At 40.6% G+C, this 17,522-nt stretch overlaps 1 protein-coding gene across 4 annotated transcripts in view; it reads right to left on the reverse strand.

The window, feature by feature from the left end:
* The window catches only part of LOC111146719 (TBC1 domain family member 31), a 69,823-nt gene that overhangs the window by 26,036 nt on the left and 26,265 nt on the right, over positions 1 to 17,522 (reverse strand). For all 4 annotated transcript variants that reach the window (XM_022502391.1, XM_022502389.1, XM_022502392.1 and 1 more), the window contains 5 exons: positions 16,764 to 16,964; positions 10,823 to 10,999; positions 5,435 to 5,514; positions 5,210 to 5,356; positions 3,266 to 3,399 (listed from right to left, as the gene is read on the reverse strand). In XM_022502391.1, coding sequence (XP_022358099.1) covers positions 3,266 to 3,399; positions 5,210 to 5,356; positions 5,435 to 5,514; positions 10,823 to 10,999; positions 16,764 to 16,964 — 739 coding nt within the window. The remainder of the gene's footprint in view (positions 1 to 3,265; positions 3,400 to 5,209; positions 5,357 to 5,434; positions 5,515 to 10,822; positions 11,000 to 16,763; positions 16,965 to 17,522) is intronic.

The raw sequence follows: 17,522 nt of genomic DNA on the forward strand, positions 1-17,522 counted from the left end.
GAAGCCCAGATTTTTACAACTAATCTTCATTAAGAGAACACTGTTCTCAATTAGGCATGAGGGAAACCCCGCTTTATACGTAAGCGTTTGCCTTCTCTTCTATTCTGCGTGGTGTCACCGCAGGAGTGTGTGTAGAAGACCCAGACACAGGACTGAAGGAGAACAGGATAAAGACAAGTAACCCGGGCGGGGGCGGGGGTGTTCCTTGATTAAACTGGAAGAACCCCCTCTTGGTCATACAAGAGACTGTAAAGAGCACTTCAAGATGACTTTTATAAACATATTCCAAATTATACATCAAACGGACTATATTCCTTCAGACTTTCTCCCAGGTCCCAACTAGACCGTGAACCTAAAAAGCTGAACAGTGGTTTATTGCGAGCAGTGCTAACATTCAGTCGGAGGTCAGGTAGTGCTCCTTGAATAAAACCGGTTTCAGACCCTTGATGAAAATTCCCAGCTACTCATGCTGACCATGGCAATCTCCTAGATTTAAATCGGGCCTAGAAGAGAAAATCAATTCCTTGGCACAGAACCACACGCCAGCGATATAACAAGATTTTACTGGAAATAAAATATAGTTTTGCATGCTTACCTAGTTATGAACAGCTTTTCTTATGGTAAGATATCATTTGCCATTTTAACCATTTTTGAGCCTGCAAATCAGTGCCGTAACTGAATGCACGACGTTGTGCAACCATCACTATGTGCAAAATCTTTTCCCAAAGAGAAACCCTGTACCCATTTAGTACTAATCTCCCATTCCTACCTCCCCCAAGCCCTGGTAACCTCTAATCTATTTTCTGTGTCCATAAATTTGCCTGTTTGAGATATTTTATATAAATTTGTTCTTTTGCGCCTAGCTTTCAGGGTCCATTCCCTTATACGTCTGAACCATATTCCACTGTATACACAGTTTACCCATTCATCTGTTAACAGCGATGATACTTGGGCTGTTTCCACCTTCTGGCTGTTGGGGATAACGCCACCACCGACATTCACATACAAGTATCTGTTTGAGTCTCTGTTTTTAGTTCTTTTGGGTATATCCCTAAGAATGCAATTGCTGGATTATATGGTAATTTTATGTTTAACTTCTTGAGAAATTGCCAATTTTCCACAGTGACCACCATTTTATGTTTCCAGCAATATATGAAGGTTAGAATTTTTCCACATTCTTATCAACACTTGTTTTTTTCCCTGTTTTTAAATTACAGCCATCCCAGAGGTACCATCCCAAAGTGGTACCTCAGTGTGGTTTTGATTTGCGTTTCCTAATGACTAATGATCTGGAGCATCTTTTCATGTAGTCATTTGTGTATCTTCTATGGAGAAACGTTTAATCAAAGCCTTTGCCCATATAAAAATGAGATTATTTGTCCTTTTGTTGTTGAGTTGCTTCTTTTCCTTTTAAAACTCCGAGTGTTGTTGCCAGAGTAAACTCGGAAAACCTTTTTGAGGAATCAATTAGAATATTTATATTTTATGACCTAATAATACCAATTCTAAGAACTGACCAAGAGACAATATTATACATATTTATATGTGAAGACAGTTATAACATTGTTTCTTCAGGTAAAAGTTAGAAATAACCTAAATGTCCAACAACCAATTAAACTAGGACCTCTACATTATAGAATATTAGAGTCATGAAGGGGGAAAAGATTACAGTCAATAAGATATTTATAAAGTTTATAAAAAGAGAAATGTATCTAACATATTAAATAAAAGTAGTAAAATCACAAAAATTTAAAAACTGCTTAAAAAGTACAGAAAAATTATTTAAAAAACTAATGGTCTAGCAGTCAGGGGACTAAATGATGATACACCTAAATGATGAAATATTATATTACGTGGGGAATAAACTATGTTTTTCAAGAATATTTAATGATTTGGGGAAATGCTTTTATAAGAAATTCATCAATACATTCTCAAAGATTATCAATGAGGAGGAGGAACATGGGTGAATTTTCTTTTCTTTTGTATGTTCTCCTATATTTTCTCCAATCAGTAAAAATTTATCAAAGCAAATGCAATGCAATTAAATGAACAAAAAAAAGGAGAAATATAGTATTCACAGTATGTATGCTGGAATCTTTTTATTTCTACTTCTCAAAATTTTACTGTAATTACAGTTAAGTGCTTATCTCCTCTGTACAAGAAAACCTTTTAAGGCAATTTAAAATACATATAAAATTGGTTATTTTCGTTAAATAAATCTATAACTGGATTCAGTTTATTGACTGTTTAACTGACCCGATTATACCAGTATGAAAAAAGGACTCACTTTTCAGGGTAGATGGCAAGCAGTAAACACAATGGTTGAGAGCACAGGCTACACAGTCTGTCTGGGTTCAACTCCTTGCTCTGTCCCAACCTACCCTTGGGAACTTAAGCTCTGTGTGCCTCAGTTTCCTCAGTTATAAAAAACGAAATAACAATGCCCACCTCATAGGACTGTTAAGATTTAGATAAGTTAATAAAGACAAACATGGAGAACGGTATCTGGTACACAGAAAGTTCTCAAGAAATGTTCACTCTGGCTGCTGAGAATAAGGACGGCAGTTAGCACCGCTACAACAGGCACTGTGTGCTAAATCCTGCCTTACTTACTACAGTCCTATTAATAATAAACTGATTTTCAGTAAGTGAAGAAGCATCTGCTTCCTTACTTTTTTTTTCCCCTAAAGATTTTATTTATTTGTGAGAAAGAACATGTGTGCACGCACAAATGGAGATGGGAGCCGGACAAAGGCAGGATCCCAGGACCCTGAGATCATGATCTGAGCGAGATTCTTTTTTTTTTTTTTTTTACAGATTTTTATTTATTTGACAGACAGATCACAAGTAGGCAGAGAGGCAGGCAAAGAGAGAGAGGAGGAGGAGGCAGGCTCCCCGCTGAGCAGAGAGCCCCATGTGAGGCTCGATCCCAGGACCCTGAGATCACGACCCGAGCCAAAGGCAGAGGCTTTAACCACTGAGCCACCCAGGCGCCCCCTGAGCGAGATTCTTAACCGACCCAGGGCCACCCAGGTGCCCCTGCTTCCTTTCTACTAACAAAATCTAAGCTGTAACAGTATCTTCTAAAATGCAACTATCCAAATTTTCTTGTAAATGAAAAGGTTTATGTATAAATGTCCGAACTCTCCATTCCATGCTGATTATTTAACACGGGAATTATTAAATGTTGCAAAGCTGCAAAGACATCAGAGAATTATACAGGAAATCCACTCTTGGTTTCATTATTTAGTACTTATTTACTTACTTATGAGAGTAGCAACAACTTCAAAACAAATGAGCTGATTGTTCTGGAATAATTTTACAAATGGAAATGCCAAGAGCGGAAGATACGGCGTGTCGCTGAAGATGGCAGACCAGTGAGCTAACGCAGATAGGGTTCTGTGAATCAGGTAAGGAAATAAAGACCAGAGAACAGTTTATTATGAAAATTTGACTAAACAATACATTTAACTGATAAAAAATTTGCTACAGAAGGTATATTTGATGAAAATTCTCCCTCCTACCTTTATCATCTAGCTTACTTCTCCAGAACCACTGTTAAAAGTATAGATCCTTTTTTAAAAAATCACAAAGGTTTGTATAAACACTGTGTTGCACCTTGTGTTTTTCACTTAATAGCATCTTGGAAAAAGTTCATTATTAGTAGACACAGAGCTCTGATATGCAAGACAGTTTTGTACAGAGACACCTTAATTTCTTTAACTTGGCCTTAACTGGGCATTTAAGTAGTTTCTAACCCTTTATAAATAATGCCATGCTTAATGTTTTATTTACATCATTCTTCATGCAGGAATATGGATTTGGATAAATTCCTAGATGTGAAATTGCTGAGTCAAAAAACATATGCATTAATTTCAATAGCCAGTGCCAAATTATTCTCTGCAAAAAAGTGTCTACTCACATTCTCAGTAGCAGAGTAAAGGGATGCCCATTTTCTCACTCTGGCCAATGTGCTTTATTATCCTTCTTTTTAAATCTTTGGTCTAGGTGAGAAATGGCATTTCGATGTGGTTTTATTTTTATTTTTTCTAAAGATTTTATTTATTTATTTGACAGACAGAGATCACAAGTAGGCAGAGAGGCCGGCAGAGAGAGAAGAGAAAGCAGGCTCCCCGCCGAGCAGAGAGCCCGATTCGGGGCTCAATCCCAGAACCCTGGGATCATGACCTGAGCCAAAGGCAGAGGCTTTAACCCACTGAGCCACCCAGGCACCCCTCAATGTGGTTTTAAATGTATATATATATATTTTTTTTCACTGTAATTTTAATTGGCATTTATTATAAGGGAGGTACAGCATCTTTTCATGCTTAAGAACCATATCTCCAGCTATGAACTACACATTCAATCCTTTTTCCATTTTTTATTGGTTGGCTCTTTCTACACTCATTTACATGAATAGTTCATATAGAAACCAGCCTTTTATTTGTCCTACATTTTGTATATACTTTCTCAGTTTTACATGTATCTTTGGGGAATGTTCTTATATGTAGAGATTTGTGTTCATATCAATCTCTTCTGGATATGTCAAAGCTTAAAAAGACCTGCCTTACTCTAAGACTGTAATTCTATATTTACTCCTGATACTTTTAAGGTTTCTTTTTTTTTTTTTTTAACTTTTTGTTTTGAGATAGTTTTAGGTTTACAAAAAGTTGCAAAATCAGTAGAGAGTTCCTGTATATCCTTTAGTCAAATTACTCTAATGTTAACATCTTGCATAAATACAGTACAATTATCAACACTAAGAAATTAACTGGTACTGTGCTATTAACTGTACCAGACTTCATTCAGATTTTATCATTTTTCCCACTTTGCTAGGTGTTATTCTATTGTTCTGCCAACCGAGGGTGCCACACTGCATTTCTTTGCTATGTCCCCATAGGTTCTTCCCGTGTGGAAGCTCCCAGTCTTTCGGACACTGACATTTTTGAGGAATGCTACACAGTTATTTTATAGACTGTCCCTCAATGTCTTCTCACGATTTAGAGGGAGGTTCTAAATTTCTGGCAAGAACACCAGGGAAGTGCTGTGCAACTTACTGATGTACATCATTACTGGGGATTTCAAATCTGACTACTTGGTTATGGTGGCACTGGCCGAGTTTCTCTACTATAAAATGACTCTCTTCCCATTTGTAATTAATAAACATCTAGAGGAAGGTACACACATTGCTGCACTATACCGAACACACCTCTGTAACACTCTGAGCAGTTTCCTGCTTCTGATGGGGTACTTCTTGTGAAGGTTGAGAAATGCCACATGCACACCCTTGTCTTCCAGGCTGCTGAATGCAGTGTGGTTTTCAGGCAGCTGGAGCAGAGAACGCCAAATGAACATTCTGAAATAAAAACATCATTTTAACCAAGAACAATCTGGGGGGTAACACTGATTTAACATGAAAGAAAGTAAATGGTACCTGTATTTTGTGGGATATTCACCATAGCCTTTTAATAAGATCTGTAAACGCTTTTTGTTTAATCCATCTGACAACTCATTCTTTAAAAAAAAGAAAAAAAAAAAAAAAAAAAAGTCAGTAAGTGACGTAATTCCAAAACTGAAAAGGTGAAATCTAGCCCACAGCGGCTTTCTAGCTTTCCTCATTTATTTATTTATTTAAAGATATTATTCATTATTTATTTATTTGAGAGAGAGAGAGCAAGCAGGGGGAGAAGCAGAGACAGAGGGGAGAAGAATCTCAAGGAGACGCTACGCCAAGCACTGAGCCCAACACGGGGCTCGATCTCACGACCCTGAGATCATGACCTGAGCTGAAACAAAGAGTCAGACACTCAACTAACTGAGCTACCCAGGCACCTGGTTGGCTTTCCAACTTTATAACACAACACACAGTTAAAAAAATATTTTTAGGGATGCCTGGGTGGCTCAGTGGGTTAAAGCCTCTGCCTTCAGCTCAGGTCATGATCCCAGGGTCCTGGGATCAAGCCCTGCATCGGGGGGGGGGGGGGGGGGGGGGAGGGGGCGGTCTCTGCTCAGCAGGGAGCCTGCTTCCCTTCCTCTCTCTGCCTGCCTCTCTGCCTGCTTGTGATCTCTGTCAAATAAAATAAATCTTTAAAAAATATTTTTACATTATGGGACTCTCTATTCTCTCTCTCTCTCTCTCTCCAGTATGCATATACATAGCAGATAAAGTTCATGACACATTACTGTAGATCTGGGTTTGACTGACATTTCCTGTAAAGCATCAGAGAGTGAATGTTTTAGGCTTTGTGGGCCAAGAGGCAAAATCAAGGATATTATGTAGATATTTAAAATGTAAACATTTCCCGAGAAGACAGATGTGGCCGACGGGCTGTCAGCTGCTAACCCCTGCAGCCACGGCAATGCATCCCAGTACTTTCTTCCTTCTCTCTCTCCCCACACTTTCACTTTTTCCCTTCTTACTTCTAAGTCAATTTTAAGTCAATTCTAATCTTTTTTTTAAATTTCATTTATTTATTTTTTAAATTTTATTTATTTGACAGAGAGAGATCATAAGTAGGCAGAGCAGCAGGTAGAGGGAGGAGGGGGGCAGGCTCCTCACTGAGCAAGGAGCCCGTTGTGGGGCTCGATCCCAGGACCCTGGGATCATGACCTGTGTGGAAGGTAGTCGCTGAACCAAGTGACCCACCCAGGTGCCCCAAGTCAATTCCAATTTTAATGGAAAAATTACTTTAAAGATTTGGAGATGATAAAGCCTATTTTGGAGATGACCTCATCTGATGCTAACAACTCAATGAAACAGATGGGATGTTGTTCTTATTTCGAGAAAATGGGTGGGTCAGAGCTCAGTGACACCAACCTATTCAGTATGTCTTGGCTAAGACTCAAAGCCAGATTTTTCTTTTTTTTTTTTATTTTTTTTTTAAAGATTTTATTTATTTATTTGACAGACAGAGATCACAAGTAGGCAGAGAGGCAGGCAAAGAGAGAGGAGGAAGCAGGCTCCCTGGTAAGCAGAGAGCCCGATGCGGGGCTCGATCCCAGGACCCCGGGATCACGACCTGAGCCGAAGGCAGAGGCTTTAACCCACTGAGCCACCCAAGCGCCCCATCAAAGCCAGATTTTTCTGACTTAGTGCAATGCCCTTTTTACCATTAAAAAAAAAAAAAGGCAATCCAATGTAAGAGGGAGCGAAGGGACAACCAAGATGATGGTGAAGGAAGATTCCCGCTTGAGAGCCTTGCGCCAGAGCCAGAAGACCAGGCTGGAGCAATAGAATCAAGGAAAGAGACCCATTCACTCTTGTCATCAGCAAGACACCTACTGCCACCCGACCGCTTTGTAAATGGAGATAAAATACCCAGGTGAGTCTGGCTTGAGTTTTATCTGTTCTTATCTTGACCACGTAAGGATAGAGTTCCTACTTCCCCTTCCACAACCCGATGCCAAGATTAGGGGAAGAGGCGAAGTTCAGCCTGTACAAAGGTTCTACTTAGACCTCCTCCTTACAGCTGGCCGTGGACTGTGTAGGAACAGCCCACTCTCTGACCCATTTCTGTAGGATCTCCAAATTTGACTCATTCAAGGGCACCGCCAGCTACCTTGACGGTGGTGGTGCCTCTTTTATTTCCCAGAAGTCAACTGTGATCATCCCCCAGTTATCCTAGAAAAGGCTCCTGATTAAATTCTCAGCAAAGTTGAGGTCAGGCCATGTCCCAGAGGTATCATTCAGCTTACTTTCTCATTAGAACATTCAATGAACAGGAACAATATTGTCCTATCTTTACACAGCAAGATTTGTGCCTGCTACTTAGCTTTCTAAAAGTAACCAATATTTTTGGAGGGGAGCTTGGTGGGGGGATGGGGTAACTGGGTGATGGCCATTAAGGAGGACACGTGTTGTAATGAGCACTGGATGTTATATGCAACTGATGAAACACTAAATTCTATCCCTGAAACTAATAATACACTATATATTAATTAAACTGAATTTTTTTAAAAAGCTAACCAATATTTAGTTAAGGATTATAGAGGGAATAAAACTATAAAGAAAATCGAGGACATAATTTACACAAAAATGAGGACGATAGTTACATCTATAGGATAGGGAAAGAAATGTGGCTACAGGAGCTACAAGGCTACCGGTAATACTCTGTTTCTTAATGTGGATACAGGTATGTCTAGAAAAGTGTTAACATGGCAGGTCTGTGAATGCTATGCCTTAGAAAGGCATACTTGCAAGGCTGTCTGGGGTCTAGAATCCTGGGTTTTGGGAAAGTTCCCACTATCCGCAGAACCTCTAAGAGTGGCTCACTGTGTGTAAATTGTTCGTACACTGTGATTTAGGCCGAACACCTGTTTTCCTTGTAGAGGCCTGGATTTTGCAATGTACTGAACAGAGGATGCCTACATAACCAGCCTCCACTGAAAACTCTGGCCCCTGGGTTTCTAATCAATTTCCCTGGTAGATAACACTTTTTTCCTCTTTCTTTTTATGTGGGTTTCACAGTTTTACAACGCTCCGAGGGAAAAAGAGATCATTAAAATTAATGTGACAAACGTTAAGTGTTGGTGAGAATTTGGAGCAACTAGAGCTCTCTAATACCTCTTGGTGGGAATATAAATTGTCTCAATCACCTTCCTGGGGAAACTGACAGCTTACTACAGCAGAACAGAAGCATTGCCAGCAAGCCGGTAATTCCATTCCTAGGTTTATATTCAGCATAAACGTGTCCTATGTTCACCAACAGAGAAGCCACAATGTGCACAGCAGCTCTACTTCTAACAGCAAAAAAAAAAAAGAAAAAGAAAACCATCCAACTGCCTACTGACTACAGAATGGATAACATCTGGTTTATTCACATGATAGAATTTTATACAGCTATGAGTGAATGATTTACAACTATGGATTTCTCAAACATAAATCAAACATAATGTTGCAAGAAAGAAGCCACATGCAAAAGAATACAAACTGAATGATCCAATTATATAAGAACAAAAAAAGGCAGAACTAAGGTATGTATTATAAGTCAGGAGAGTAGTCATCCTTGGGGGAGAGGGGGAAAGTGTCTGGAAGGGACCAGGAGAGGCCCTTCTGGGGTGCTGGTAATGGCCTATTTTTGGTCTGGGTGCCAATCACACAGGTGTGTCCAGTCTGTAAAAATTCACTGAGCTGTATGTTTAGGTGTACTTTTCTGTTTGTGACTGATTTAATGTCAATAAAAAGTTTTAAAAGTCCTTGAAAATGTTAGCAACCTCTTTACTGATATTTATATTTACTTTCAACTCCAAAGTAAAATATGCTTTTTGCAGAAAATTAGGAAAATAAAAAAAATATATATGAAAGAAGAAAATAAAACTGACTGAAAGCCCTTCCCTTAAAGCTAATTCTATTAGCATTTTGGTTTTTCTTCGAAAATAATACACAGGTACTCCTGTTCCTTTTAAATCAAACTGATATCCAAGTACATAGTTCTTGTAACTTGCTTTCTATATTTAACATACTGTAATTATTTCCCTTTCCTCTTACATATTCTTAGGTTTCTAGTGTCTAGCTCTATCATAACTTATATGCCATTGATCATTTTGGTTGTTTCTAAGTTTTTCTTGAATAAATCACACACACACACACACACACACACACACACACGGTAACAGATCATCCTAAGGAGAAAGGCAAGGTGGTATATTCTTTCTTAGAACCATTTGGCTTCTACCATCAAAATTTTTGTCCATACTGTGACTTAAAAATTCTCCTTCTCCAGATACATTTGTCCAAATGTTTGAAGATCACTGTATAAGACTATGCACCGCATCACGGACTATATTAACAGGAGATTCACGACACCATCCAAATGCCAGCTAAGCAGAGTAAATTAAGACCAAGGTAGAGCCACAAGGGCAATACAATGCGAGTATTTTTTAAATGTTGTAGCACCACAGGCATAAATGCGAACAGACAGTCAACACATTAAGTGATGAAAGTCACAGAACAGTGCTATAGTATGATTCCATTCACGTAATAAAGAAGAAATAGGAAGGTTAAGACACGCAGAAGGGCGTATGTCTACACACGCAGGGAAGACTTCTGAAGGAAGCAACGACGACCAGCAGTGGTTACCTCAGGGACGTGGGGAGAAGAGCGGGCAGGACAGAAGGGAGAAAGGTATATTTTTATTTTTCCCTTCATAACCTTCTATACTAGCACTAACAGATAACGCCAGCCACGAATGTAATTTTAAGTTTTCTAGAACTACATTAAGAATGTAAAAAAGAAACAGGTAAAATTAAGTTTAATAATGTTTCACTGAACCCAACGTAACCAAAATATTATCATTTCAACCTATAATCAAAATTACTAAATTACTAGTAAGATATATTTCATATTCCTTTCGTAAAAATGTATTTACTTATTTGAGTCATCTCTATAGCCAAGGTGGAGCTTGAAATCACGGCCCCACGATCAAGAGTCGCACGCTTTTCTGACTGAACCGGCCAGGCACTCCAAGATATTTTATATTCCTCTGCTTCTACGAAGTTTTCAATATCAGATGAGTATTTCCCCTACACAGCACATCTCCGCTCAGACTAAGCACATCGCAGGTTCTCATTAGTCACCCGTGGCTAGCGGCTAGCGTACTGGCCAGTGCACTTCTGTACTGTTTGACTTCTTTAAAAACCATAAACATGTACTAATTATACATTTAAAACTTAGAAATTTAGAAGTTGTCATTTCAGTTACAACTTTTTTCTCTTCATATCTTTCCTTTAACTTCTAAGACAGGGACAAGTGATGATGGCCTAAGGTATCTTGTCCACAGCAGAGTCTATGACAAACAAAAGTGTAATTATAATATATTCTTACCTCTTTGTTTTCAAAACTACCAGCCAGGTCTTGCTTTAGGATTCTGGTTTGCATTCTGTTTTCTCTTAATTTTGCCGGCCGCTGGACCCTTCCCGTTGTTACTTTCATCTTAAGGTCCCCGGAATTCAGTTTACGCTTGGGCACATCTTCAATCACTTTCACTAAGGGAGGAGGTGGCTGAAAAGGGGGAAAAAAATAAAATCTCGTGGTTATCCTTGGAAAACAGACCTGTCCATGCAGGATTTGCAGAAGTTGTGGTGACCAGTTTCATAATGTGCCTTAACATGCATCACTATTTTTCAAGCAAAAAGTGTCCAAAAATATCCAAGAATGTTCCCTTGTCGTTAAATTAAATTTCTGCCAAATTCCTTTGAAGAACACAGTTAAGATACATGACTAACAACAATACAAAATTTAATTATCCCTTGAAAGCTGGCCTTAAATCATAGTCTATCAATCGATTTTTTTAAAAAAGATGTTTTATTTGAGAGAGCAAGCATGAGAGAGAGAGCAAGTGAGCTTGTGCGGGGTGGGGAGGAGGCAGAGGCAGAGGGAGAAGCAGACTCCCCAGTGAGCGGAGAGCCTGATGTGGGACTCGATCCCAGGACCCCAGGGCTTCACGACCTTCACGACCTGAGCCAAAGGCAGATACCACCCAAGCACCCCTAATCTATTTTTTTTACACTTGCGTGATAAAATTAGTGGTTTGGTGATAATCGGCAGAGAAGGCACAGTTGGACATAGGGCCCTCCTAGAACAGGAAGAGAAGCGCCCTAGTATTCTTCGGGCTCAAGTGAACTTCTTTGAGGGAGTTGTCAAACAACATTCCTCTAGAGGCGTGGGACGCCTGCCTCTCTGTCCCTGACTCCGCAGAGAAGGCTGTTAGTCCCCTACGGCATCAACAGCTTAACGAGAAATTTGGACAGCACCTCTCATTTTTATGGGAAAATAACAAGAAAATTAACCCCAACAATTTACTTAAGGGAAAATGATTCACTAGCACATTCTCTCTATGAATAATACCACTTTGAAATCAAAAGATCCGTGTTCAAAGGAAATGAGCAGATAAGGTAACCCAGGCTTCCTGAGTTCTAAATATTATGAAAGTACAATGACTTTCACAGACCATTTAAATGTTCAAGGCCATTATTCTAAAAGTTTTCTTAGTAATTAGCCCAGACCCAAATCAAAGACAAGGTGGATGTGTGATTTTTAAAAGATTTTTCTGGAAGCCAAAGTGCCTATTCCTTTCATATGAAAACAGAGAAGAAGAACCCAGGGAAGATACTATATGTCCAAATGGACACATCAGATTTCAAAAAAACACACGTTAGACACAGTACCTTGCATTCACATTGTCATGAAAGCCAGACAGTGATCTTCCAAGATAATGTCTAATGAAAATGAATAACCACTCCTCGGGAAAGCTCTTTGAAAAGGATACCAAACTTTTTGACCTCCTCCCCTCATACTCCCAGAAGAAAAAAGCAGAACAAAGCAAACATCTTGACCCTTTTTTATAACATAGACGACTAAAAGACTACTTTGAGGTTTCAAAGATTTTTCTCATGTTATCTTCAGGGGTTTAGGACTTTTGCTTTTGAAACGTGCAGCCTACTGTCTGAGTCCAAAAAAGTCTTCCCTGGGGCGCCTGGGTGGCTCAGTCGGGTTACGCAGCTGACTTCAGCTCAGGTCATGATCTCAGGGTCCTGGGATCGAGCTCTGTGTCAGGCTCCATGCTCGGTGGGGAGTCTCCCTCTCCCTCTGCCCCCCACAATGCCCCCTCCCCAGCCGCTCATGCTCACTAGTTCTCGTGCTTTCTCTCAAATAAATAAAATCTTTTTAAAAAAGATTTTATTTATTTATTTGACAGACAGAGATCACAAGTAGGCAGAGAGGCAGGCAGAGAGAGAGAGAGGGGGAAGCAGGCTCCCTGCTGAGCAGAGAGCCCAATGCGGGGCTTGATCCCATGACCCTGAGATCATGACCTGAGCTGAAGGCAGAGGCTCAACCCACTAAGCCACCCAGGTGTCCCTCAAATAAATAAAATCTTAAAAAAAAAAGTCTTCCCTTATTGCCATGATGAATACATAACACTGTAAAATGTAAACAGTAGGTAATGTGATTATATACATGGCATAGATACTAAATTTTTGCTTTGACATTACTATAAAAAGCATCTAAAGTTGTAACTGTTTTTTATTCTTTTTAAAGTTTATTTGACAGAGAGAGACAATGTGAGCAAGAACAGGTAGTCAGAGCAGAAGGCAGAGAGGGAGAAGCAGACTCCCCGCCGAGCAGAGAGCCTGATGTGGGACTCAATCTCAGGACCCCGGGATCACAATACCTGAGGTGAAGACAGACGCTTAGCCAACTGAGCCACCCAGGTGCCCACAGTTGTAACTGATTCTATAAGGATTTTTTTTAAAGGTTTTATTTATTTATTTGACAGAGAGAGGAATCACAAGTAGGCAGAGAGGCAGGCAGAGAAAGAAGGGGAAGCGGGCTCCCCATTGAACAGGGAGCTCGACGCAGGGCTCGATCCCAGAAACCTGAGATAATGACCTGAGCAGAAGGCAGAGGCTTAACCTTAGAGGATTAACCCACTGAGCCACTCAGATGCCTCTCAATAAGGTTTTTTAAATAGTGTTTTTCTCAGAGACATTGTCATTTATTCACATCAAGAAAGAACTCAAGGATAATGGAAAATAAAACAATAGCTCTGGTCCAAAAAAAAAAAAAAAGTATGATTGCCACCTACTCTATGATTTAATTTTTCAATTCTTTCATTTCATCTATGAAATGCAATTAAAACTGGCCTGACTTCTGAATATTGCCCACTTTTAATATCCTTGAATTAACTTCTAAACTCAACCCATTCTTCCAAATCTTTACTAAAATTTTTATTCTAGGGGAGTCTGCGTGGCTCGCTTGGTTGAGAATCTGCCTTCGGCTCAGGTCATGATTCCGGAGTCCTGGGATCGAGCCCTGCTTGGCGGAGAGTCTGCTTCTCCCTCTCCCTCTGCCTACTTGTGCTCTCTCTCTGTGTCAAGTAAATCTAAAAAAAAAACCAATTTCTTTTCTATTCTAGTGCCACATCTTTTTTTCTTGAATTCCACGTGCTTCCACGAAATACAATCTCACAAAAATTAGGGCCTAACATATGACCTGCATAGCCATACCCTAGTAGTGTTAAAACTTCAATACACAGGTATGAATTAGCTTGCTTATTAGCACAATACCAGTAATTAATTCTCCAATGGCCAAAAAACAGACCTTGAAGGAATGGGACATGGGTCAGTTTTGCAGAAACTACAGACCTGAGCCTCCTTGTACGCCTGCAAAAGTAAGAAAAACACTGACGGCGCTGGGAATGTGTACAAAAGCAAAAGAAAAAAGGATTATCCTACTTCCGTTATACGCTAGCTTTTCCGGTCAGTATGATGTTAATTTGCTTAACAAACAGCAGAGAGGAAGTCACTGACCTACTCTCCGGTTTTTCCCAGGTCTCTCTGCCCACTTCTATTAATAACCTGTACCTGTAGCTCCTGCAAAATTCAGCTAAGCTGAAAACCCTCCTTAAGAGCAAACAATATGTCATTACAATTGTCAATGTTTATGAGGCTGATTCCATATTAAGAAAATGTAAGCAATGCGCATGCGCGCACGCAGAGTAGCTGCTCCGTATTCACAGCAGTCCCGTCCTATAAAGAAGCGCCAAGTACGGAGTTAGTGATACTGATCACCGCTCCTGGCGGAGATACCGCTCGGCCCTGGGAGCCAGTGATCACAGCATTTCTGTCAACCGATCAACACAGAACTTTGTCCAGCGTCTGTCTGTATTCAAAGACAGTTGTTGCGTACACATGGTTGACTCGTGAGCGCCGAACTCATGCCCACAGCACCATTAGCGTGCGGGGACTAAGCTTACGCACCGCAACCTTCCTGCGCTTAGCAGGTCAGCGGTGTGCGGGGGCGAGGGGGGCATTTAAAGAGCAAAACCAACAACAAAAAGCACAGACCTGGGAAAAATGTGACAGTAAACAGACCGGGCAAAGGACACTCATTTGCAGAATGAGAGTGGAAATAAGAAGGCCAAGCGCTGCCAGGCGTGACCCGGGCAGAGGAGCTCAGCCCCTCGGGGCTCCGGGGCTCGGCTGGTGTGAACGCGTCAGTGTGTGCTGAGTACTGCCCAGGGTCACAAATGTATTTTTACCAGGAGGTGAATTCACAGTTACAGAATCCATAAAGAATGAGCATGGACTCTCTACGTTTACAAACATAGGGAAAAAAAGCCTAGGAAAATATACACCCCAAAAATCATCTGAGAAACGAGGGACTGAGTGATTCTCATCTCTTTGCTTATCTGTTATCCTTTGATTTTTTTTCTGCCTTGACATTATCACTTGTCTAATTAAAAAAAAAAAAAAGATAAAGAGGACGAGAAGGAGCACACACATAGCAAAAAGACTGTGTCATTTGAAGAACTGAGCATGGGGCCGGCTGATGACTAGCTGTGTGATGAGGCTGAGGCTCGAGCTTCTTCGTCCATAAAAGGAAATGGTCACGGGGTGCCTGGGTGGCTCAGTGGGTTAAAGCCTCTGCCTTTGGCTCAGGTTATGATTTCAGGGTCCTAGGATCGAGCCCCGCATCAGGCTCTCTGCTCAGGCTCTCTGCTCAGCAGGGAGCCTGCTTCCTCCTCTCTCTCTGCCACCTCTCTGTTTACTTGTCTGTCAAATAAATAAATAAAATCTTAAAAAAAAAAAAAAAAGGAAATGATCAGACCAGGTGCTCAGCAAAGTCCCTGTCAGGGCCAGCAAGGACTCGGACCTCACAAGGCTACACACAGACAATGAGACTAGGCAACAAGCCAGGGAAATTCTAGATAACCATAAAGGAGAAGTGGGAAGTATATTTTAGGTGAAATGAACACTGCCACAGATGTAGAAATGAGAATGGAGTCTATGGGGGGACATGAGGGAAACTACAAGTCTGGGGGAAGTAAGTTAGACAGGAAGAGTAGGCAAGATTAGAGAAGACTCTGACAGTCAGGCCTTCGAGTCTGGACTTCAAGCATCAGGCAAAAGGAAGGAAGCTGCTTAGAAACGATGACGACAGTATTCTTCTAGAACCATGCTATATAAAAGACGGACTGATAGGCAGAGGCAGACCCCAAGGGCTCTGAGTTTTGGTATTTTGGATTAAATTACTGTGAACTCAAGAGTTGTTACTCAGTATAAATACAGGGACGGTTAACATGGAGAGGGACAACAGGCCGCATTTACATAGGTATTATTTCAAATTTAAGAATTACGACTTAATATTAGCTAGATCTAAAGATATATAGAAACAGTCCTCGTGCACCAAGATTTGTAGCCTGTAAGATGGGAAGAAAGACTGGGACAGAAATGAAGAGACCGGGATTGAAAATTTCTTCTGGGAAGAAGATCATGAGAGGCACACTGAACGGGACAGGGACCCACAGAGATGCCTATGAGGACGGCAGCAAGTTAAGGAGCACAGCTAAGCAAAGTGTGGAGGGGCCTGGCTGGCTCAGTGGGTAGAGCCTGTGAATCTTAATCTTGGGGTTGTAAGGGACATGTGGCTTTGGGAGGAAGAGGGGAAAAAAAACCAACACCAGATGTATGGATAAGGTCCAAGGAATTTAGAAAATCAGGGCATAAAAATTTTGTTTGTTTTTAAGATTTTATTTATTTGAGAGAAAGAGAGGAAGGAAAAGCACCGAGGGAGAAGCAGGCTCCCCACTGAGCAGGGAGCCCGATGCAGGGCTCTATCCCAGGACCCCGGGATCATGACCTGAGCCGAAGATCGACGCTTAACCGACTGAGCCACCCAGGGGCGCCGAGATTTTATTTTTGATGATACAGCATTTAAATCTTAAAAAAAAAAAAATTGTGATGTTCTTTACTTGATCACATACCTTATTTATTTCCTGGGTTAGAGCTTGAACTGAGTATATGTTCAGACTTCCGTTTTCCATAATGGATGCAATGTACCGTCCATGTGGGCTAATTACTGATGAGCTAATTCCTTCATCAAGACTCCCAATTTCAAAGAGAAGTTTACAAGTCTGTATATTGATGAATCTCATTATACCATCTTGACTTAGCACTCCAAGAACCTAAGGGTAAAGAGAAACAATATATGAGTTCCAAAAACACATTTAAAAAGTCAAAGGTCTCAGATGTTAACTAGAGTTACTACGTGATCATTATACAATGTACACAAATATCAAATCATTATGAACCTAATGTTTTATGTCAATTATACAATTAAAAACAGTCAACTCCCTGAACATGAAACTACACATACTTACATGGACATATGTGTATATAGTTATATATGGTTTGTTTTTTTTTTTTTTTGAGGGGAGGAGAGTCAGAGATTATACTGGTAAAGAGCCGTCACATATTTCAAAATTCCTAATTAAGGCTCATGTAGATTTGCCCCTTTTAGTTCCAGATAAGCTGGCTCTGACCAGAAGCAGCAAGTGCCCATCCCAGGAGACTGTGGCAGGGAGCATCCGTACCAATCCCTTCAGAGGAATACAGATGATTAGACAGTCCTTCACTTTGACCTCCACTCTGGCTGTCAGAGGCAAGGAGGGAGAAGGGTTTGTTTTCCTTCACCAGCCCCACAGCTCGATCAGAACGAGCACGGGTCCTGCTGCGTCCCCAGA

The sequence above is a fragment of the Enhydra lutris genome, unplaced genomic scaffold (assembly GCF_002288905.1).
Source record: "Enhydra lutris kenyoni isolate GAN:26980312 unplaced genomic scaffold, ASM228890v2 scaffoldscaffold14, whole genome shotgun sequence".
Lineage (NCBI taxonomy): Eukaryota > Metazoa > Chordata > Mammalia > Carnivora > Mustelidae > Enhydra > Enhydra lutris.